The following is a 24,991-nucleotide window of genomic DNA, read 5'->3' as shown; positions in this document are numbered from 1 at the left end:
CCTGCTGAAGCTGAACGTGATCCCAATGCTGTCCATGTCTCCTCATCAGTAACTCTTTACAAGCAAAATGTGGAGCAGGGACCAGGATTGAAGCCATTTCTTCCAAGGGGAATCTCCTTTCAGAAGGCTTTTAAGCTAGGCTCCTCTCTTGCTTACCCTTTTTTCTTTTTCTGCATCTCTATATGTTCCTCCTTTTTTCTCCTTCCTCCTCCCTGTACCCACCATCCATTTGTGCAGTTCTTATGGTGCTCTTGGGGACATCAGGAGTTCAGGGTCAAATTCTTTCAGCCTAAATAGCTGGACAGAGGCTACCACACAGAAGGTGAGCAACTTTTTCCTGACTTACTAGCAAAAACACACCATCAGGCAGCTCTTATCTCCTCCACAATAACTGTTAAACATAGCAGCCAATGCTAATAAGGTGGGTATCAGTGGGAGAGACATACACATCCCTTATGGATCTGGACATATTTCAAAGGCTTCCTTCCCATCTTTGACTCATACCTGCTCCTACCTGGCTCCCTAAAACCACACAAGAGTCTATGCTTGGTCACTTGGAGAACTCTGGCCATAACACAAACAGTAGGTTATTTCACTTCAGTACTCCTTCAGAATAGGTAACTACACTAGTCTCTGAGAATAAGGAGTCCAAAATATGCTTAATCTGGATTTTGGAAAGAGTTCACATATTTCAAACATGTCCCAAAGCCCTTCTTCAGTCAATGCACTCCTTTACCTTCTCCACAGCGGATAGTTCAGATGTTTTTTTTTTCTTGTGGGTCTCATGACAGTGGTACCAGAACATTTCGGTGTGTCATTAGCTTAGTTTGAAAGATTACTTTGAATATTCCATGTGCCACCTTTCACCAGTGTTTCAAGATGCTGCAGCTCATGGCTACAGCCACTCCGGCCTGAATCCACAGAGGGGCACAGCTTCTGGATCTTCTCCCACAAGGCTGGATCTGCCTAGCTCTGTGACAAAAGGCTGTCCCTCCTTTATCTTCCTGCCTGATACTTTTAAACTCACATTTTTTTCCACAAATGGAAGTGAAAAGTGTCCTTCACTGAATCATTTATCCAGTAGTCTGCCTATTAGATATGAATACCCAGTTCCAAAGAATACTGAAGCCATCCATGCAAGGTTGAATGTGATAGAAGAGAGGTTGCAGGAGAGAAATTTAAAGGCCTTTTTCAAAAGACCAGAATATATGTATGAAAATCCCCAACTCCAGGACAAGTCTGTGCACTTCGCCTTCTCACACCTGAGTAGTAAGTGGAGCTTCAGGCACTATCCTGTTTCTGCCTGCGGTCTGAGTGCAGTCCAGTCCAGAAGACCTGAATTTCTGACAACAACTGCCAGTATGACCCCTGCAGAATCTGCAAAACCAGACAGAGGTACGTACTGGTCTCTGTTGAGGCATGAGTATTCACACATGCGCCATAAGCAAAGATCTTGCCTTGGGAATTATGATGGCATGCACAAGCTCTCCACACCAGATACCGCAGCATAACATTGAATTAACTGTGCCGCCTTGTTTGTTCTGCTCTCAGTATTGCTCAATGGTGCCACAGAGAGGCCACTGCTGTTTAAAACTAGCTCAAGTACCTCTGCACTAAGCAGATCAGTAGATATCCAGGGAATTTTAGCCCCTCCTCAGCCAGACAGGAGCTGAACAGGAATTTGGATTGCATTTGTGGCTGCATCCTCGAGATCCTGTACACATGCTCACAGACTGTCGTGGTTGCAGAGCCCCACGAGGGCTGCTGTTTGCTTGTCTTCACATCTGTAACGCGCAGGTAGGACCACTGCAAAGGCAAACAGCTAGCATCAGACTTCCTGCATCCCAGCTACCTCACAGACCTCAAGGGACATTCTGCTCATACCTTCTACAGCCGACCAGATCAGAGACTCAGTTCAGGAGCCACTCTACACCCAGTGACTGTCACCCGTGTCATCCGTCACCTCACCTCCTGTCACTAGCAACACTAAGCAGCACCACTGCTGCTCTTAGTGCCTTCCACTCGACTCATTTGTAACGTATTTATAGACCACTGTTGGCCTTTGCTAAATACTCCTGTCTTTCCAGCTGAGCACTTTTGCAGTCGATGTAGCTTTTAAATATTTATTGACTGTGTAGTGATCACACAAATCAGATTCACAGATTTAGCTCTAGGAGCTACTTTACACTTTATGGTCTAGTTGGACGTTAACCAAAACCTGAGTGTTTTCTTTCTTGTGCCATAAACAAACAAGGCACAGTTTTAGAAACAAGTTGCGGCTTGAGCAGGAAATTAAATATCCATGACTGACATTGGTTCTTTTGCCTTCTCAGCTATCAGCTGAAACTTGCCTTATTATATAAAGCTGGATTCCAGAAAGCAATATGCAACAACACATCACATGGACTTTTCCAGTAATCTCTCAACAGAACCTTTTCTCTGATGGAAAACACCAAATCATCAGAACATTCCTCAGGAAAATGCCAATTTCAGCAGCACAGTGACAGAAGTTTTTCACACCAAGAGGAGAGGCAGCATTTTTGGAGTTTCACAAGCACCTCAGCATCTTGCCGAGCTGGATGTCCCAGATGCCTGAATACTTGGGGTAAGCAGTGGCTCCCCAGCCTGCCTGGGAGACCCTCGTGCCCACATCCCAGCTGCCAGCAGGGTTCTGCCACCTTGCACACAGACAGGTCCAGGAACAGCCCAGGCTGAGGGAAAGGCACAACTCAGGTTCCCCTCTCCAACCTCTGCTACCCCCTAAAATGCATTCTTCTGACCTCTTACCCCTCCGTCACGTAAAACCCTTCTCAGCAGCAGATGGGTCATGTTGTTCCACAGGCAGGACAGCTCGCTCCACTTATGTAGCTAACTCGCTTCAGCTGCCTTGCTGAACTTCACCATGACACAGAGGTTAGCAAATCAGCTTAAAAATAAAGGTGAATGAAATCAGGCATGCAAGAAATGAGAAGCATGAAACTGGAAACTGAACCGAGACCACTGTGAAAATTTAATCTCAGGGGCATTTTTTTGTTTTGCCCAGAAGAAGCCGTACGTTTCACAAATACTCAAAGCGAGTAAGCTCTAATTACTAACAAGTTACTGCAAGCTGTGTCTCTCCAGCTTTCATCACCTTTTGTACCTCAGCAAATCACTATAGGGTTTACTTGGGAAATTTTTTTGTTGTTTACAGCAAATGTCACGCATGCAACGAGAATTTATTTTCCAACCTTTCAAAAACATGTGATACACAAAATCATCTATTAACTGTTTCCAAAAGCTCATTCAGACAGCTCTAAGAGGTTCATGCTTTCATCTTTACTGCCTTCACTATTCACTCATTGTTAATTCCTCCTTCATTGACGCGAAACTAACAAAGGATGAAGGAATTCAGATGCCAAGGACACGAGATCTCTACTGACATGAAATCTCCACATAGGCACACAACCCTGTTTTCATCATATGTGACCTACCATACAGCACATACCGTAACAGATTTCTGTGAACACTTCTCCGGGTAGGGGATCATTTTTTCTTGAAGGTACATACTTTTCCAGCAATAAACTGAACCAAAATACTCTCCTAATCCTAATCTGACACTGGGAAGCTGCCTACTCTTCACAAAGAAAAACAGAGCACTGATGCCCGAATTACTGCACAGCACATCGCAGATTTACCTGCATCAGTCAGAAAGAGCAGGCTCTTAGGGAAATTGCACCAAGCTAGTAAGTCCTGCTCATGAGCTGGCCTGTGGGAAAAGCAGCTTAGTTTCAATGCTGTAGACACACAGGATGCCTGAGAAACAGCTGCCCTGCTTGTTTCAGCAGGTGCAAATGCTGTCAACTTGCAGGACTGCTGCACCTGAGCTGCCAAGGACACCCCTCACGCATGAGCACACGAACCGAAATCAGCACCAAACGACAACATTCCTGAGCTATTCTTTCAATTACAAACAATGCCACCTCTCCTTTTATTAATAACATTCAACAGCAAGTTTTATAAACGTGTGTGCTGGGACAAAATCCAGAATCCCATCTGACAAACTGCATTTGTTCCCTTCTCAGGGAGCAGCGTTCTGTGCCTCTGTGACATGATGCTGGGAAAGCTAATAAAGAGGAGACCTTTATTAGACGTGACTAACGATAAAAGGGACCCTAGTTCCTAACATTTTTTTTTCTAAATCCTGCTCTTCTCTTTACACTGTGGAAGGTTTGTGGTATAGGAGTAAAGTAAAAAAAATGGTAAGTATAAGGCAAGATTTATTGCCTGAAGTTTTTAGAGCTGTGACCTGTTATTTCAGATACTCAGGGTTGTACTGAAATCTCATTGTGTTGGAAGTTAGAAAAAACATATTGGAAAAAAACAGGTGGACCCTCTTCCTGTGAGATTACAATTTAAATTAGATGCAGTTAAAAAAAAAAAAGTGCCTGACTATAACTTGGTAACATTTAAACAAATAATTGGTTTGCACATTATTTTATTCTTATTTAGATTGCTGTAGTAAACTACAGGACAAAGGAAATGCAAAGGAAAGGGGATAATCCCTCACCCCACAGTTTCTATAGTCTTAATATTGGGCTATATAACAAAAAAGTATTATCTTAGTTTGATAGCAGTATTTTTGGCTTGGTATTGAAGGACACTCTGGATGGTAGAGATCTGCAGTTGTTGGCAAGCAGCTGGAATCGCAGCAATGACGCAATTTTTGTGTAGCTGTCAAACAAGGGACCCTCTCACTGTGTTAGCTGGATTCCTTTGTTGTTATTGTTCTGATCCAATTAGTCACTGCTTTCAAGTTAAGAGATCCCACTGGCTAATTGGACTGAAAGAAACAAGAATTACAGAACCCCAAACTGGTGGTACAAGAGGAAGAATAGGTGGTGGTTTTTTATGTGAAGTGCCTCTGTAAGTCAATTGTATGTTTTAACTAACCCTTAATTGCACTAAAAACCAGAAAGCAATCAGAAAGGGCCTGTTTGGATTCATTACATGCCTGAAATATGAGAGATGGAATTGATCTAATCTAGGGAACAGTCACTATGAGTAAGCTGCCGTGAAGCCCGTTTTATGTGCCTTATACCATAAAACATGGAAGAGTTGGGTCTACAAACAGCAAAACCATCTCTGCTATTCCCCCTTTATTCAGCACTGGTGAGGCCACAGCTGGAGTGCTGGGTCCAGTTCTGGGCTCTTCAGTACAAGAGAGACATAGGCATACCAGAAGGAGTCCAGTGAAGGGCAGCTAAGGTAATGAAGGGACTGGAGCATCTCTCCTGTAAGAAAAGGCTGAGAGACCTGGGACTGTCCAGTCTGGAGAAGAGCAGGCTCTGGGGGATCTCATCAACACATATAAATATCTGAAGGGAGGGTGTAACCAGGACAGAGCCAGGCACTTCCCAGTGGCGCCCCATGACAGGGCCAGAGGCGATGGGCACAGACTGAAACACAGGAGGTTCCCTCCGAACATCAGGAGACACTTTTTCACTGTGAGAGTGGCCAAGCACTGGCACAGGTTGCCCAGAGAGGCTGTGGAGGCTCCATCCTTGGAGATCTTCAAAAGCCACCTCGACAAGGAGACACTTCACTGATTCAGGACTTCCCACTGGTATGCTGGTCATGGTGCAAGAGAAGGGATGCCATGCTGCGGTTTGATATAAGGCTCCTTACACCATGCTCAAATATCAAACACACCTTCAGAGACAAGGCTGGGACACAAAACAACAGGTTCTAAAATGCTGAGATGTATAATACAGAGGTGCCCTTGACCTTCCTGATAACAGAACTGCTGATGACACACCAACAACAGCAAAACTGCTTGTGCCCAACATAAAACAGCAGAAAATCCTTGCAAATATAATTTGAGCATGCCTCCAGGTCCCATCCACTTCCTCACAGCTGGTACAGTTAGAAAAATACTGAGTTATGAAACATACTGAATTATGAAATGTCACTGCTCACTTTGCTGAGTACTGATATGCACACAGTTCTGGGTTAACTAATACCCACCTTATCCTTCTCCTCTGTTCTGGTTTAAGGCTTGGTTCATCAAAGAATAAGCCCTACTTTTTAAATGTGAAAGAGAATAGCAGAATGGTTTGTTCAGATAACCTTCTGCAGGGTATGCCTACATTGCCCAATGCAGCTGAGATCTCTGGGCTGCTGCCAGCACAGGTAGCTCAGACACCAGACCCGGCATAGCCACGTTAAGGCAGAGCATCCTGCAGGACGTTCACTCTGCACCAAGCAGCTGTACAGCTTATCCTGCCCAATCCAGCCTGTTAAACTGGCTTTGATGTCCAGAACGCTGCACTGCATTAGAACTAGAGGATAAAGTATGTGTTTTATTAAAAAAGCATGCTTTCATTTTGAGGTTTGTTATATGAACAACAACATTTTTTGATGTCTTGAGTTAGAGTTGCCTATCAAGTAAATAATTTGAAGCTATCAAATGACAGACCATGAGGATTAAGAGAATGTTTATCACGTCAGATATTCAAGATGAATTTATGTGTAGTGCTGCCTCTACATTATCATTTTGATAATAAATTTGCATTTGAACTCTGCATTAAAAAAATCATATAGGGCTGGGGCTGCAAACTCTTGAATCATGCTTTGTAACAACCTGGTGATTCTCAATTTCTGATGACATTACAGTGTAATCATACTGATTTTTATACTGATTTCAAAGAGTTGATACATCTCAACACTTTTGAGAGTTTCACCATTACCATCTCTCACTTCTCAGTAAGAACAATCAGAAGAAGGTGGTAAAGAAGTAGTGCTACTGCAGACTTTCAGAACAGATGTGAAGAGATGCCTACTTCAATTCATGCTATTTATCCACTGCAAATGTTATCACTTACAGCAAAAAGAAATATTACTCTTACAAGTCCAGTGTGAAGGTTATGTGTTGCACAGCAATAGTTTGCCTTGTCTTCAATTTAGAAATAGATTTAAATAGCACTTTTTCACAAACAGAAAACTACAGCCTTCCCATTAACCAGACAGGGACATTCTGATGCCACACAGTTCAATTAATTACTATCTGAAATTTATATTTGAATCCCTAATAATTTTCACTTCTTCATCTACACCCACAGGCTGTCACAAACATCAGTAGAAGGTGGACAATCAAAGCATTCCACCCCCTTCCCATCCCCGTTCTCTCCTTCTTCAGCCCACCATGCTCAGACAAGGATATATCACCATGCTACTCCCCCTCTACAGTCAGCCCCTCAGCACCAAACTTTAGGTATTAAGAATAGAAAGGAGTAAAACAGCTTTCCATCAGCTCATGACTTTCAGATGCTGGTTTTCCTTGCTCTAGGATTAGGATTTGACAGCAGTGTAGTAACACCCAGCGACATGCGATGCCAAACATTCTCCATGTAAACAGTGCCTATTTTCTTCCCTCCTTGCTTCTTATTTTTCCTCTTTGTTTTACACTTGGCTCGGTCACTGCCCTACTGTACTTCTCTTTTTCCCCATCTGATCATCTCTTTTCTTGCCCTGCACTTCTACACTGTCTTCCAAACCTCAAAATATTAAGTCTAGAGCTGAGCCTTAAAAATAAGATATTCAAACAGATATGATACCCAGCACCTGGCCATAAATAAAAGACAGACGAGATGTTGTCTCAGATCTAAAAGCAAAGGGGAAAACCAAAAAAGCCTCAGATAGGTTGATGCTCTTCAAATGCTTATTTTTTTCTTGTGTTTAAGCCACATGAAGAAGGCAGTTTTGGGGGAAAAGCTAATGTACAAAATAAGAAAGAATATAAAAACTCATGATCAGGCTTCTGAGGAATTACCTTCCAGTGAAACACCTTCTCACAGCTTTTAACACACTGTCTTGCTTCCAAATATCCTTAATCATTTTTAAAAATGCCCTTCCATGCATTTCATGTCATCACAGTCTAATTCCCTCACTCCCAATACCTTCCTACATCCACACCTTCTTTTTCATGACCGCCTCCTACATTCTCAATATATCTTTAAGGGTTACAATCAAGTCACTGCCTTGATGATGATCCAGCAAGCGCTGGAGGGCATTCATACAGTTAGTAACGTGTTCAGATGCAGCACACACCACTAACGTCGAAAGCACGTGCCCAAATGATTCTTCTCAAATAGGCACTGTAGACCTGAGACACTATTATGGTGATAATAAACAAACCTATTCAGAAGTAATCTTTATAATCCCTTTTGGGGTGTTTTGTTTGGGTTTTTTTTTCCACAATTTTCATGAGCAGAAAAGAAAACATTTTGAAACACCAACTAAACCCTGAGCAATCTACAGAGGATACTATTTTTATTTTCCTGTATAAATCACTGAAGTCTACTGTAATGCATTTTCCCATCCCTCGAAAAGCTGAGTTTTTACATAAGCTTCATAATAAACTAGATGTAAAACCAAAGGGCCACATAGTAACAACGTGTGTTTATACCACAATACTCACCAAATTCTCATTTGAACATGTGGCTTCTTCAGCACATCAGCTATCAGCATTTTTTACATTTATCAGGCTTATTGGAACATCAGCTGGTTTTGCCACAGTTGATTCCAAGATACTTACCCAGTCGTGTAAGGTATATTTATGCCCCCTAGATTAATGCTTTCACATCCGACAATGAAGAGGGTTGAAAAGCACAGCAGAGAGACACCACTGCAGATCATAGCCAACTTTGCAGACTCCCTCGCACCAAGCTTCAGTTTTTTTATAATGTAGCCACCTAGGACAATACCAACACCAGCACTCGGGACAATAATCACACCTGCCGGGAAGAAATTCAAGCAACATTAAAACAGGACCTACAGAAATGGAATAAAACCTAAATACTGGTTTCATTCCCTAATTAGATGACTGCAAATGCTGTACTAAGACCTCTATTGTCTGCTAGAAAACTGAGTCAGACTTTTCAAACCTCTGGAGTGTTGTCAAAGAATTAATAAAAGCCTCCTTATGATATTACCAGCAGCCAAAGCACAATAAGAGAACTATTGTACTTATAAGCAGAAACATTGCTTTGTATTTATTTTAGAATCGGGAGAAGGGATACACATTGCTCCAGTTTAATTACTAAAAATCTGAAGAAATCCAGATATGGACACAAATCTTTGTCTTCCTACTCTCATGATTAATTCCAGGGAAGCCTAAGTGTTAATCCCAGGCAGGTCCCCAGAAGCCTGGGAGTGCAAGCATGAGCCTGGCTGCAAATTCTGCCTTCCAGGTACTTTACTCAAGTTGAACAGCACTTAACTACATCAGCAGCCCCATTCATCCCAGCACAGCCACGTGGAGCGTGAACTGATCAAACACATCATGGAAGAGATCAAGATACTGGAATTAGCATTAGGGTAAGTTTTAAGACACCAAAGACATGCCTATGAAATTTCTGTCACTCTGTTGCTGCAGATACAAGGTTCAGTAACATGTCACTGGGCTGTCCTCACTTCCCAGGGCCTGAGGTGGTACTGTCAGTGAATGTCTTGATCTCCTTAGCTTCCCTTGGGTTTTGTTTCTCACTGACATGTGAGAAGGTCTGCTAATAAAGATGCATTCCACATAAACATGGAATTTGAACAAGCTTTGGCAGCTGCATCTGGGGAGAAGGAGCTAAACTTTAAAATCCAAACTCTTAAAGACACTGGACTTCTTTTTAAAGAAGCCAGTAAGACTATCACTTGTAAATATCCATAATATTATAGCAAAGCATTCTCATTCCCTGCTAATTTGTCTAAAGGTAGTGGGGACATTGTATCAATGAAAATACTGAGATCTTGAAAGTAAAAATAAAAAGTGAAAATAGTTGCCACCTTAATCATACCAGCATCACCAATGACATTATAAAATAACATGTCATGTCATGAGGAAGATTCTTAACAATAACCCTTCACAGACTAAAACCAGTCTTTCTGATATGAGCAGAATTTAAATATATAAGTCGTTCTAGGAGAATTAAATGATTTTCACAAAGTTCAAAGCTGGTATTTCTCTCAAGCTGTTATAACTCTCACTTTCAATGACTGAATATGAACAAGGGAAAGAAGTAATGCAAATCTTTTCCCTTGAATTTATCTGGGTGAAAATGGTAATTCAGCCACCTGAGTCTGCCAGGCATGCTCTGCTCTACCAAATCTGTGTCAGAGAAGCCCATATCCACACCAAAGGCAGACTGGGATCACTTGCAATGTCTTCTAAAACACCTGTGTCAGGTGAACTAAATTTCAGGGACCAAATCAGTTACATAAACTATATAAAAGCATCTGGTCCACAGCAAGGGCTTACTGACAGTAAATTTACCCCAGTATTCTTCTTCCTTGCATCTTACAGCTTAGGATTTGAGTTCTTAACCTCTTTTGGACCTGAATTTTCCTCTTCTTTCTTATTCTCCTGAGGACATGTATATTGGAAAAGTCTTACACTAGAACGGAGACTGCGTAACAGCTAGTACCTTGTCAAAACTCAGCATGTAAATATTTTGAGGGGCATTGGGTTAGTGGTTCTTCCATTACTGAGTTATACTGCGCTCTGCCACACCATGAAGATGGGAACATTAAAAATGAGGAGAGAAATGTGAGTATATTGCTTGCCAAGGCTCACTCTCATTTAGGAGAATGGAAAGGTAAAGGAAAGCCTATACAGAGGAAGTATAAAGACCAATTCCTTCATGAAAACTGCAGATGGAGATGGAAAAACTCTCTCTGAGAGGAACTGGAAGGGCAGGAGCAGATTTTGCTGTTGCGGTGAAGGCAGCGGAGAGAAGCGCTCATTCCCTCCTGCGTGTCAGGAAGCCTGACAGGTTCATTTGCTCCAAGTACAAACACTTCATCCTTATACCCTGCTCTTTCCGCAGGGGATGTGAAATCAGAAGTGATGTACTGTCAGAGAAACGCAGCTACTACAGAGCACTTCCAGATGAGCTTCCAGGGCAAAGTAAAGCAAAGCAAAGGAAAGATGTCGAATCAGGACATGCATTCTTTCTTTTTTCAAAGGCATTTAGAGGAATAAAGCTTAAGATCTGATACTAAGCCATTGCACTGCACTCTCCTTCATTTTATAATGACTGTTTAGCTTACAGGAATTGTGCGTGTGCCAAATACACCCCTGGGTACAGTGCCCCGAGGCAGTATCGGCTTTCAGTCAGCAATTTTTAAGCTTTGTCCTTTTTGCTGTTGTCAGGATGCTGCGGCACTTGAGGCTTTTCATAGCATCAAAAGATGATCTTAGCAGCTACTAATAGTCTGGGAACAGAAAACTGCAATATCTGCTAAGCAGGTTACACTAAGGGAGTACTGTGGAGAATTTCAAACCAATTCTGTCTGAGGTACATATTATACTACTTCTAAAACTAAAGGTAGATCCAATGTGTTTGTAGCCATTTTATCAGAGATCACCAGAGCAGTGCTTTAGAATATAATATTTATAATAAATATGGCCAGCAGGTCAAGAGAGGGGATTCTTCCCCTCTACCCTGCTCTTGTGAGACCCCACCTGCAGTACTGCGTCCAGCTGTGGAGCCCTCAACATCGGAAGGATATAGAACATTTGGAGCAACTCCAGAGGAGGCCACGAAGATGCTCAGAGGGCTGGAGCACCTCTGCTATGGGGACAGGCTGAGAGAGTTGGGCTTGTTCAGCCTGGAGAAGAGAAAGCTCTGGGGAGACCTTATTGCAGCCTTCCAGTACCTGAAGGGGTCTACAGGGAGATGGGGGGGACTTTTTACAAGGGCCTGTAGTGACAGGACAAGGGGTAACAGGTTTAAATTGAAAATGAGGAGGTTTAGATTACATATCAGGAAGAAATTCTTCCCAGAGAAGGTGGTGAAGCACTGGAACAGGTTGCCCAGAGAAGCTGTGGATGCCTCATCCCTGGAAGTGTTCAAGGCCAGGCTGGATGAGGCTTTGAGCAACCTGGTCTAGTGGAAGGTGTCCCTGCCCATGGCAGGGGGGTTGGAACTGGATGATCTTTAAGGTCCCTTCCAACCCAAACCATTCTGTGATATCTAGTGCGCAGTTCTTCCAATTGCAACTTATTTCAGTTGCAACTCTCCTTCTCACAAGTAAATCCACTAGCAAAGCGCCTGAAAGTTTAACCTGGATTTGTCTAAAACTTTTGCCTAGAGTTTTTTACCTAGAGTCCATGGTTTTTTGACTTGAGGAAGCCTGAAGGTTGAATGACACCTGCTCTACACACACAAAAAAAAAAATTTCTAAACAAGACAAGACTGCAGCACAAACTGCACAAGTTCAAGACATGAGGTTTGGCATCTGGCATTTTTGCTGATGATTAATGCCAGGTTTGTTTAAAACTGAGACTTAATCAAAGAATCACTGCTTAGGAATTGATACAGAAAATGTATCCATTACATCCATCACATGAAGAGATTTGTCAAGCACATGTACTCAGCTGGCGATGTACATATGAAGTATAGATGTAGTAATATTAATAACATATAAGTCCTCCTTTTGCTAACCAGAACTTTGTTAACTGGACACATCTTTTACTAGATCAGCCTGAGCAATCTAATACAGAATCTCCAAGTTCCTTTTTCCCATTTTTCCTACAGAAAGAATTTATAAAATTAGTAACAACTCCTGGCCTTAATGCTAAGTTTAGGAGCTGGGGTTGTGGAAGAGGTGCTCACTTGTCTGTGTTGTACATCCAGCCTGAGTTATTTCATCTTCTTCTGGTTCATTACAAAATCTTTATCAAGCTATAACAAGGAAAACAACATATATTAATAGCTTCACACCCTGGATAGGGTCACATAATTTTTTCCTCTTTTAATGTACTGGCTGTTGAATATTTTGTTTGACAAGAACATTTCTGGTTTATCCTGAGAATGAAGCAAGCTGGGGAGTAATGATCCCATCAAGACTCATTACAGCAAAACTCCTATGTGCATGTAGCTACTCCAAGCTTCAGTTAGAATCACTCCCACCAATCTATGTTTCCTCCTTATATACAACACAGGTATTTCATGCCCTGAAGAAAATCTTATCCCAACAAGCTCTCAAACATAAGTCACCACATGGTGCTTCTCTCATGTTTCCCTCAGCACTCTAGAAAGACTTCCTGTGTTTCTTCCATCCACTGCAGGTGACAAACCATTCCTCTGTGTCTTTGTCTCTCTTTCTTGTACCACTTTTTGTCTTTTCTTTGACTCATGCCCCTGGACAGCTTCAGCCCATACTTCTCTCCTTGTTCCCACAACTCACTATCCACTACATCACTCCTTCTCAGGCACAATATCTGGAAGTATGGGGGAGCAAAGAACTAACCTGTCTAGCAATTAGCAGCTATTAGAAGCACCATAGAGAAGGCAGAAAAGATGCTTGTAAGTGCAAAAGAAGAAAGAGGTATTGAGACAAGTGTCCGATGCAGCTAGGCGAGACAGGAAATGATCTGCATGACACGGACCCCAATTCCGCCCAACATTTTGGCCCCTTTCCCTAGGGAAATTCCCTCCTGTCCCTCTCACAAAGCAGTACAAAGCTTAAAATTTTGTGGATTGTAGCTCTGTTAGAAGTTGGACTTGGCTGCACATTGCCACGGCAGCGGGGGAAGTGCCACACCTGCAAAAGAGGGGCCTCAGACCGGCAGTGGCAGGTGGGAGAGGATTTGGGGAGCTCTCCTGGCTAGACTAGATTGTTGTGCTCTCAGTGGTAATAAGTAAATAGGCAGGAGACCACCAGCCTGGAGGGGAGAGATAACTGAAGGATGAGACAGATAAACAACTCATCACTGGGGAAAAAAGAAAGATTATGATATTTTAAAGATCAAAGAGGAAAAAAAATTCACAGAAAGTAAGAACAGCTTTAAAATATCTTTTAAGGAACATAAATCACAGTAAAGCCTATGGGTTTTCTAGCTTGGTTTTGTTGCTTTTTTCCTTTTTGAAGACCATTAACATATTAGAAAATGTCTGTCTAGGCTTATGTAAAAAAGCCCACCCCTTTGACAATATAAATGGGTTCACATTTTACCAAATACATATAGCAAACATCAAAAAATGGCCTAAATATCTAATCAAATGCACAAAGCCGGATTCAGTCCCGCATGGTTTTGGTTCATTCATTCCTGTATTGATTCATTTCATTAGTCAAAGAACACTAACCCCTTCAATTTTACACTAGGTTGTAATGCCTTACCAGTGTAGATGCTGGCATTGGAAGCTGGGATGCCAAACTGTGACTCGATGAACTTGGGAATGAAGGTAATAAAAGCTGTGACAATGGCACTCTCAGCTGTGTATGACAAACTCACAAAAAGGAATGTCATGTTGCTTAAGATCCTGACAGCTGCTCTTGGAAGCTCTATAAAATGACAAAAATGACAAACAAATGTTATAAATAATGAGCGAGAAACAGAAGCAAACTGAAACAAAACAAACTGGTTTTATTTGAGATGGACTGGCAATAATGGCTTGCTAGTGCGTGGCTACATTTGCTAAGTGGAAGGGAGAGCACATAGTTGTGATTGCAGTCGTCGCTGTCTGCTCCTACCCCATCTCACTGCATCGCCCCCGGGGCTGCAGTCTCACTTTTCACGAACACAAATGAGGTCTGTTTTAACAAAACTGTCTGTAGAAACTGAGTCTACATAGTAACACTATAAAGGAAAAAAACCAGCAATATAATGTAGTGATTTTGGAATTATTCTGATGTCTTATTTTGAATTTTTCTATGAGATCACACATATCGCACTGCTGAACTGACACTTCTAAGTTTGGCACTCCACAGGAGGAAAACAGATCACATATTCCACCTGTAACTAGAGGACCGCATTCGGAAAGCTGGACTAATACTTCTATAATTTTAGAACAGAACCAAATATTTTTAATTAAACACTTTACTACATGATTTAAAAGTATTTACAATAGATGCAGACAAAGCATTGTGAAAAAAATATGTCAATGATATCAGTGAATCTTAACATAACTTACAAACAACTAAGAATATTCTCAGAGGGGACAAAACAATCAATTAAATATGAGAGCACAACATTAACTTAAATTGAAAAAGTATTCATAGATGTTGCAATTATTCTCAAATTAAATCTCAAAACCCCATGAAATTCAGCACCGTAGCTAAAAGAAACACTTACATACTGTTAATTCAGTCCTGTAGTGATGTCAAATTATCATCACAAGGTGATGATAACTCTGTTCAAGACAATTTTTTCAGATTAGATGGCGTGATTTTATACATGTGGGTTTTTTTCCTTGGGACTTCTACCGAGATCAGGTTTTCTGTTCAAGCATTACATCTAACCTACTGTGGTTTCATTTTTTTTAATTTGCTTTTCACCATATAGAAACCGAACGCTGCTTGAATCAAAGCCTGCTGAATTCCATGACAAGGGCACCCATTAGAAACACAACATGTTGAGTAAGAACTCCCGAGTAAGAATTTCATTGACGTTACAAGTTGTCAAGTCAAAAATCTGTCTCACTCTCTCCACTGACTCCAGTAGGTTATCCATATAAAAGCAAACAGAATTTCAGACTCTTGTCATGTCAAAACTTGTCAGGCTGCAAATTAGCACCTAAATTGTCTGACTGCATCCAGTCTTATCGTATGCCAGTTGTCAAAATTTATACTGAATTCATTTTGAGTACAGGATATATAATTTTAATGTATTCAAACAGTCTCTTGCTGTCTCTATTGAAGAAACCTATTAAATGTTAAATACAAAATTTGGTGGAAATAAGTAATGAATAAATCATATTAAGAAACACTCATATATTTGAATCTTAATGATTTTTACCACTTACAGCTTTTTTTTAAAAAAAGTGTGGCACCATTTCAACTAAAGAATAGAAAGAAGCCAGGTAACAGTAGTATGAGGCAATATAACATCTGTACGAATATATGCAAACTGTACTGTAACTGCACACCTTCAGAAACTACATTACCGTAGAAGGTAAAAAGATAAAATAGGATCTGTATTTATTGACAAATATATTGCATGTTCAAAATAGAGCTGATAAGAATTTATCTCATTGTTGAAAAGGAAATGAAAGAGAGGAAAAAAAAATATCTACAATACCATCAGACGTCAGCCCTCAAACACCATCAGCTTCGGCTTTGTGTCTATTTTTGGGCTGACTTGGCTTGGGTTGAGTTAGCTGATGGGGGCTTAGATACAAAAAGAAACCACAGGGCAAGAGCCAAGATCAGAGAATCAGTGAATTATAGAATTGTTTTCATTTAGTTCCAACCCCCCTGCAATGGGCAGGGACACCTTCCACTAGACCAGGTTGCTCAAAGCCTCATCCAGCCTGGCCTTGAACACTTCCAGGGATGGAGCATCCACAGTTTCTCTGGGCAACCTGTTCCAGTGCCTCACCACCCTCTCCGTGAAGAATTTCTTCCCGATATCTAATCTGAATCTCCCCGCTTTCAATTTAACCCCATTACCCCTTGTCCTGTCAATATAGGACCTTGCATAAAGTCCCCCCACAGCTTTCACAGGATCACACAGAATCACTTAGGTTGGAAAAGACCTATAAGATCATCTAGTCTATTTCTTGCAGGCCCCTTCAGGTACTGGAAGGTGCTGTAAGATCTCCCCGGAGCCTTCTCTTCTCCAGGCTGAACTCCCTCAGCCATCCTTCATAGGAGAGGTGCTCCAGCCCCCTGACCCAGCTTTCGCAAAGCCTCTCATAGGGCTAGAAGATGCAGTTTAAGAAAACAGCCTCCATAGGACTGCAGCAGGGCAGCTGTAGCAGGATTTCCCCAGGCACACCGTATAGGATTGAGTGTTTCTCCCCCTGCAACAGGAGCAAGTGGTTACAGCCGTGCTACTGCCACTGTGAGAATGGAGTCAGGAATCAGAAAGAGGCGATGCCAGGATCGGTCCTGACGGAAACTTAGCTGTTTAATGGAGGCTGATCACCTGTGCAGAAAACATGGAACAAAGTATATGGTAACTTTGAGAAGACTGGACATCATAGGGAGAAATATCATATTATGCGGATGATGAACTAAGTGTTCTTTGTAGAAATGTACTGGTAGTCCTTAGCCAAGGGCTGAGTCCAAGATCTTTGCTACATCCATTATTTTAAAGGTCCCGGTCCAAACATCATAATACCAAGTAAAGTTTATCTCTTCCTGGTAAACTGCACTTCAGGAAAAAGTATGATTTAGAATTTTTGATCTAAAGATACTGAAGAACTAATCAGGTAAAGAACTCCAGAGCTAATGCACATTTTTCTCCGGTATTTGGATGTAGAGCTGTGCTTTCTGTTGACTCCTACTTGCATCTCATCTGAGCAGTCAGCCTAAAGGTCATAATTAATTTCAGAACTAATTAGTATTTTCAAATTGGATTTTTACTGATAAATAGATAAAACTCAGCATCTTAGAATAAGCACAAGATCTCTTACACCCGTGTGAAGTATTCTTCAGGGAAAAGCTCTGCTGATTACGGCAATTTTCGACATGAAATAAAACACAGAGATAACTCCTGCATGCTGCACCAGTACATACCACCTGGAGCAGTTGAGGACTGAAGCTCTTCATGACTTTGTGACAGAGCAACTGTCTGGCATACAAAGAAAAGTTGCTATACAGCAAGAAATTTGCAAATAAAAATACATATTCAGAATTAGGTTTTCCCTCATATCCTCCTATGATATATTCAAATCCTGTGTCACAGAATCTGTATTACACTTCTGACTTAAAGACCTGTATAAAAAGGGACTATAAGTACCCCATATCTTTCAACCACATTAATTTTAATAAAAAGCAAGAATGCTAAAAAGTTTAAGGATCCATTGTACTACATAATCAATCATGGACTTAAAACACTTCAGTGTCACCTTATTTTTGTGTGACTAGCCACAGGCCTAGGCTTTGATTTCAAGGCCATTATTAAGCCAGTCAGGTTCTGATTTTTAGGAAGTCTTCAGAAAACATCTCTTGTTTTTGCAAATGTGCATCAGAAACAAACCTATGAGTATCCCTCGTTCTGCCAATACCCCTCACCATTAAACCTCTATCAATTACATCGCTAAAACTGAAATATCTTTCAGTATGGCTGCAAACTCTTCTGTGCAGTAATTTAAATCTTAAACATCCTCATATTTCCTTTTTTTTTTTTTTTTTGATAACCTAATATGTAACTAAGAGTAAATTGACACCTGCCTTCTGGACTGGTTTGCTAGTCTACTGGCAATTTTCTTCCCTTCATGGTCTTTGACAGTATTTTTCCTCAAGTCAGTATTCATTTTCTTTCACTTGTGTTCGTTACCACTGCTTGATTCACAGTAAGGGAAAAGCATAAGAAAAATCTGCAAGCAATACAGAAATTCATAAATACTGCTCTCAGCAAAACTCTTAAAGCACTGTAAAAAATAATTTCAATGAAGAAAATCAAATAATTGTTACTTCATCTCCTTTTTCATAATTTAATATATTTTCTTTTATCCCTGTTCCTGTGCATCTAGCCCAAGGTGGTGCAATGAATACAGCCAGGGGATAAACCATCCCAGCCTGTAGCAGTTCCCTCCCGTAGTTCGTCAATGAAGCCCCTTGTAAGGGTGACACAGGTATTAGCCAAAGGACCTCCTGCTGGTGCTCCAAGCCTGGACAGCACTATCCAAGTCTGCAGCTTTGAAGGAGGCTGCCTCCATGCCAAGGTCTCAGGACAGCTTCTGCTCTCATGCAGTACAAAGCAGAGCCAAGATTTGAGATGGAATTTCTGATCTGTTATCAGAATGGAAATGAGCATTTTCAGTCACACACAACAACTTCAAATCTAGAATCACAGAATGGTTTGGGTTGGAAGGGACCTTAAAGACCATCTAGTTCCAACGCCCCTGCCATGGGCAGGGACACCTTCCACTAGACCAGGTTGCCCAAAGCCTCATCCAGCCTGGCCTTGAACACTTCCAGGGATGGGGCATCCACAGCATCTCTGGGCAACCTGTTCCAGTGCCTCACCACCCTCTCCGGGAAGAACTTCTTCCTGATATCTAATCTAAACCTTCCTATTTTCAATTTAAACCCGTTACCCTTTGTCCTGTCACTACAGGCCCTTGTAAAAAGTCCCCCCAGCTTCCTTGTAGCCCCTTCAGGTACTAGAAGGTGCTATAAGGTCTCCCCAGAGCCTTCTCTTCTCCAGGCTTAAAAAGCCCAACGCTCTCAGCCTGTCCCCATAGCAGAGGTGCTCCAGCCCTCTGAGCATCTTCGTGGCCTCCTCTGGACTCGCTCCAACCGGTCAATATCCTTCTGATGTTTGGGACTCCACAGCCGGACGCAGCACTCCAGGTGGGGTCTCACAAGAGCAGAGTACAGGGGGAGAACCCCCTTCCGCGACCTGCTGGCCACACTTCTGATACAGCCCAGGATACGGGGTACATTCTGCATGAAGCTAATCACCAAATTCTAAAATTACATTTTGCCATGTATTTAATTTCATTATCTACTCACATACCATTTAAACAACCTCATTCAAATTGATTCCTCAAGCACTTTCAGGACATGCCTTAAGTACCTGGGTGGTGGCCAGGTCGTTCAACAGCCACTCATATCCCATCAAGAGTAGGGAGGTTTGGAGCGAGTTTGGTCTGATTATTACTGTTGTTAACTTGATTTAGAGCAGCTGCATGAGGCTCCAGCTAACGCTGCTCATCAGTGTATGGGGCCCTGCCAACCTTTTCTATTCTGAGCTCTTCAAGACGGCCTAAGAAAGGGTGAGGGGAAGTGATTCGCTCAAGGTCAGTGGCACAGCAGGATCTCCAGACCACGGTCTGCTGAACTCTGGCATTTACAGGCTCACCCACCGCACACAGACCGCTGCCACCTCCTCCTCTCCCAAACGCTGCCAAATAGTCTTTGGGTACTGCAGAAACTCCAAGCCAGATCCTTGGGGGAGCACTTCAGTGGACTTAAGCTAACAATCATGAGCCCCTCGGGAGTTTCTTTTACCTTTGCTAATGCCCTGACAAGCATTATTATACTGTTTCAGTTCCCAGGCAGGGTCTGGCTGGGAAGGGCACACAACAGCTGGTAGATGTGAAAAGGCAGAGGGGAATATGCCACTTTAAGAAAGGGCTGAGTTCAGGGATAATACTGATTTACTTATATGTATATAGGGACAAAACTAAAAATGTAAAAAAAAATCCCCAAAACACCAAACAAACAAATAAAAAACCTATAAAATGTGTGCAATTAATTAACACCCTTTGGATTAGTTCAGTACATTTTAGGTAATACATACATTTGCTTTCTTTATACTGCTCCTTTATCCAATTGCACAGTAAGTCTCATTACAGTGGTAAATAAAGGGGACTGCAGATAAATTTCCATGGTACAAAACCCTAAGGGTATTCCTGTAATAAATGAAAACAGTGGTTTTGTCTGCTCAGGTTCAGGATTTATCTGCACGTATGGGACTGAACCACGGTTTCCTCATTATAAACTTCCTCTAGCTCATGTTATCTACAGTAATTCTATTTCTCCCAATAAACTACAACCAATTTCTTTCCTCCTGTGACCTATTTAATGTTTTATTTAATACTTTTTATACCTGCTCCCCAAGCAATCTCCCTCTTGTGTTGTTTACTTGCAACAGAAATAGGAGAAGACTGAATTCCAAGCCCTTTCATCTCATGAGAAACAGCAAAGATGTATCTGTATTTTTACCTGATCCCAGCTCTACCATGAGCCAAAGCAAAGCTCAGGTCACTGAAGGTGGAGGCTACCTGCAGCCAGAGCCAGTTTTATTTTATTTCTTCAGCCTGTACTGGCAGCCATTGCTGGAAAAAGGACCCCAGCCCTCTCCTGTCATGCCTTTTTGATTCCTTTTCATTCATCCACAGAAGCAACTTACATAAAATTAAGGCAAGTTACAGCATGACAAGAATCATTTTGCCAGGCTTCCCAGGTAAGACAACATCATACCAGAAGATCAAACGGTTTCTTCCCTGAGACCTTCCTTACCAAAGCTGCACAGATTTTATATTTAATGGCACTGACCTCTGTCACGGCAGACTACGACATCACTGATATTTATTAGTACAGAACAGAAGACGTGACCTACTAAATCATCAGTCTCCCAGCTACTGCCTAAATGGAGCTTCTGCCCATCATTCTATAAAAAGATGAGGCCATTCAATGGGAAGTATAAAATGTACATTGCATCTCAGAAGAAGCAATGCTAAATGACTTAGACACATGCGATCCCTTTTTCCTTCCCATTATAAATGAAATTACCTTAACTGAGTAGCTTGAGGCACGATCTCATTCCATAAACCTCCCCACTTAAACTTGGAAAATAATTAAATGATAGTGCATTCCTTCTGGAGGCCCTCTTTGCTAGGGTAAATGACACCTAATGGGAAAGCTATTATCAGCTTATAGCAAAATACTTTTCTTTGCGTTATCTCGACTCGCCTGGTATCTTTCTGACATGTGGAATACGACGCTGCTTTTCACTGTTCCACGTGGTGAAGTTTCTCCTCTAGAGAAAATGAAAAGTTTTGTGTATGAGATGCTCTAATTTGGTGGCTCCACTAATATATTATTATAGGATTTTGTAAAAGATGTGGTACACATTTAAGCAGATATATAAAAAAATACATGCCGAAATGAGATACACAGTACTTTTCATTTCTGTGGAAAAAAGTACTAGGAAACATTCTCCTCAGAGGATACTTGTTTTCTGTGCATCTGCTGTGCCTGTAGTGACAAAACATTATGTACAGAAACGAACAACCAGCACGAGCAAACTCAGCCAGATGCAGTTTGTCTGACTCCCTGTATCTCTTCCAGACACACCTGCGGGATGAAGCTGTCCCTCTGCTGTGACATTGCCTGCAATGATTAGGAAGGAGCCCAGCAGGGACTGAATCCCCTCTCCAATTGCCTAAATTAGTGAGAAAACCTTGACAGGAGTAGCCTTGAGCTACTTTTGCAATCAGAGACCAGTAGATTTGAAGGACAAAAAAAGATATCTGGCTTTATGGATTTAGGAGAAAACATTATGTAGAGGGACTCACAATTACAGGGAATAGAGTCTTCAAAGAAGGACATACACAACATACTTGTCTTGCCTCCCCACTACTTTTTGAGCTACTATTAGACCATATCCCAGACTGAGAAATAAGTGGAGAACACGGCTCTGAAAGACCTGATATTGCAGGTTTACCTTCCTTGCTCTGTGCTTTGATTAAGATGCTGTTTTGCAAGCTAACCAAACCACCACAAGCAAATTATGGTTTCCTGGGGTTTTTTCTTCCCTTCCATACAAACTACCAGTAACTTCAGTTATTCTGAGAGTATAAATGTAAATGCAGTGTAGAGCAAACTGATACGCACGTGGGCAAACATTACTTAGAATTACAGTGGGGTTAGTCTAAAACCTGTACACTGGGTTTGCTAAGCCTTGCCTGCCCGATATAAGGAGTGATCACAAATATATCATTAAAAAAAACTTTCAATCCTTATATCCTGGACTGATATCCAATGAAAAAGTAACACTAATGTTCATGTCAATACACTAACACTTAAAGTTTTGAGTTCAAACTACTTCTGATGGTACAAATGACATTTCATGATATCTCTTTGTCCCAGTCCATTCATCAGGCTACTACAAAATGGCACAACCAGCATTGGCTATCATGGAATCCAAGGAGGACACAACTGCATTGACAGCACAAAGGCATTAAGGTACATTCATTCTTGTCCTGTACTATTTAATATTAAGATGCCATTAAGCCTGTATCATCAACTCCAACTGTGTATGCTTCACATTAATTGTTAACACTGCCCTTCTTCCCAAGGCATTTTATCAATGATTGCTACTTACTGTTAGAATTAACATTAATGGTTTACTTCTTGAATAAAATAAAAATCACTATTACTTGTCAATCTTTTCATCTCTTCTTGTTTCAAAATTAGCACAGGTTTCATTTCTCCTAGCCTTCTGATAATAAATAGCTTGCAGTACAAAACAGCCAGTAAAAGCATATAAAACAAAACAATCTTTCTCAATTAACTTACCCAAATGCATGAATGTAATTTAACTCACATAGTAGAACTCTTTTTGTTTCATTTATATTTTAGAATACTTCTTCATTCTACGAAGGACAGCTTAAAGCAAGTATGGCAATTACAAACTGTAAGATGCACAAAAACATCTGATAATAGAGGTCATACAACTATACGAAATAGGCTACTTGATTGTTTCAGGTGTGCACTAAACACTTAAATAGTTCAAGCGAATGAAGGTCTTACACCCATCACTGCATTCTGCAACTCTGAAGGAGGACCATCTGTTAAAATCTCAATAGCAAAACATAGTATTAAATACAAGACACCACAACTCTGCCTTCAATTACACTCACACAATCCTAGATGACCCCATATACAAAATATAAAGCATTTAAAAATTAAAACCAAACTTCACCTTTAACATTCTTTCCAAATCCCATAGAGGCAGGAACTGCACTGTCTGCTTGTATTTTGCTATTTGTTTTCTCTTTCATGACTTCATCATCACTTGAAACATCATCAGAGTTAATCTTCTTTTTCTTCTTCTTCTTCTTATGTCGAGGTGGGAGCTTTTTCGGAAAGGTAAACATTGGAAATATCACAAGGAGCATTGCAATGGCACAAAGGAGAAATCCACTCCACCTAATGCCAGGAGACAGAAACAGAAATGAAAGCCAATGCAATAAATGCCATTCAAAGAAAAAAAAACCAAACCAACACCGTGATTATTACAGGCTGTATTAGCTGGAAAGACATTTGTAAAATAAGGAAGACTGGCATTAAGTGTAAAGAATTGGAGTGGGGGAGAGCCTTCCCTGCACTAAAACCCTTAATTAGATGTTTCTGTTGGCTTGTCTACTGATGAAGGTGTGTATTCAGAACCCACCAAATATTACGGAATAGTGTCAGCTTTGAGTTCCTGTAAATTCTCACTTCCGGTAACTGTTCAGTACCGAGTTCTGAGAAGTTAGATACTCATTTCTACTTTGCCTTCTTGGATAATTCCTAGTAAAGCAACACAGTATTCATCTGGAGAATCAAGAATGTTATCCATGGCATGAGAAGATAAAATGTCAAGATGCATGCATAAGGGCTAAATCTGTTTTGCTTTCCAGCGACACCTCTCACTGCCCTGACTGTCCAATTCCCTTCCCTCCCAGTGAAGAGCTCCCAAAGTCTGTAAACAACTGATGTATTTCAGTTCACGTCAGGCTCTATGCCTAAAACTTCGCAGCTCTGATCTGTGGCCACAACCTGAAATACCTGTTCACATAGAATTCCCTCTTCTCTCCCTCTGTCTTATAAGAATGGGATATAAACAAACCTGCAGTGATCCCACGGTTCACATGGAATGACTTGGGACCTACCCACAGAAGGGGTAATATATGGGGTGTCAGGAAAGTGCCATTCAGAGTGCAGGCATCCTGTTATTCTCCCTGAGGCCAAGCAGCTTATTTAATTTTACTACAGTAACACAGATGGGCAAAAGGGTCGTACTAGAAAGTACGCTAGAGTCAACCGTCTGCAGTCAGAAGGCTGACAGTAGAGTAGCAGATAACATAATTTCTCCTCTAAGTTCATCCTGCAGTGAAAGACTACAGGGAAACATGAATAAACTCACATAGATGCTTCCATAAAGGATGAAGTCAGAATTCACCCACAGACTTGAAGAACCGTATACTGAAAGTGGAATTCTCACTATATACTAACCTAACTGTACTACTGTGTTTATGTGGCAAGGTTTTGGTAGCGGGGTGGGGGCTGCAGGGGTGCTTCTGTGAGAAGACACCTTGAGCTGCCCCCTTGTCAGCCAGAGCCAGCTCCAGCCAGCTCCAAAATTGATTCAGCACTGCCCAAAGTTGATCCTATCAGCAATGCTGGTGGCACCTGTGTGGTAACTTCTTCGAAAAAAGGGTAGAAAACATCAGCTGTGTTAAGGGACTGAGAAAATGTGAGAGAAACAGCTCTGCAGACACCAAGGTGAGAG

The 24,991-nt window shown here is 41.4% G+C and overlaps 1 protein-coding gene across 1 annotated transcript in view; it reads right to left on the bottom strand.

Annotated features, from left to right (window-relative positions):
• Window positions 1-24,991, bottom strand: part of SLCO5A1 (solute carrier organic anion transporter family, member 5A1) — a gene marked incomplete at its 5' end in the record, with an annotated part of 75,737 nt that overhangs the window by 10,971 nt on the left and 39,775 nt on the right. Inside the window, 3 exons of the mRNA XM_010153087.1 lie at window positions 8,576-8,774; window positions 14,155-14,319; window positions 23,420-23,646. Of these exons, the coding sequence (XP_010151389.1) occupies window positions 8,576-8,774; window positions 14,155-14,319; window positions 23,420-23,646 (591 nt within the window). The remainder of the gene's footprint in view (window positions 1-8,575; window positions 8,775-14,154; window positions 14,320-23,419; window positions 23,647-24,991) is intronic.

This window comes from Eurypyga helias, unplaced genomic scaffold (assembly GCF_000690775.1).
Source record: "Eurypyga helias isolate BGI_N326 unplaced genomic scaffold, ASM69077v1 scaffold3596, whole genome shotgun sequence".
Taxonomy (NCBI): domain Eukaryota; kingdom Metazoa; phylum Chordata; class Aves; order Eurypygiformes; family Eurypygidae; genus Eurypyga; species Eurypyga helias.
This window is presented reverse-complemented; position numbering and strand designations above follow the sequence as displayed.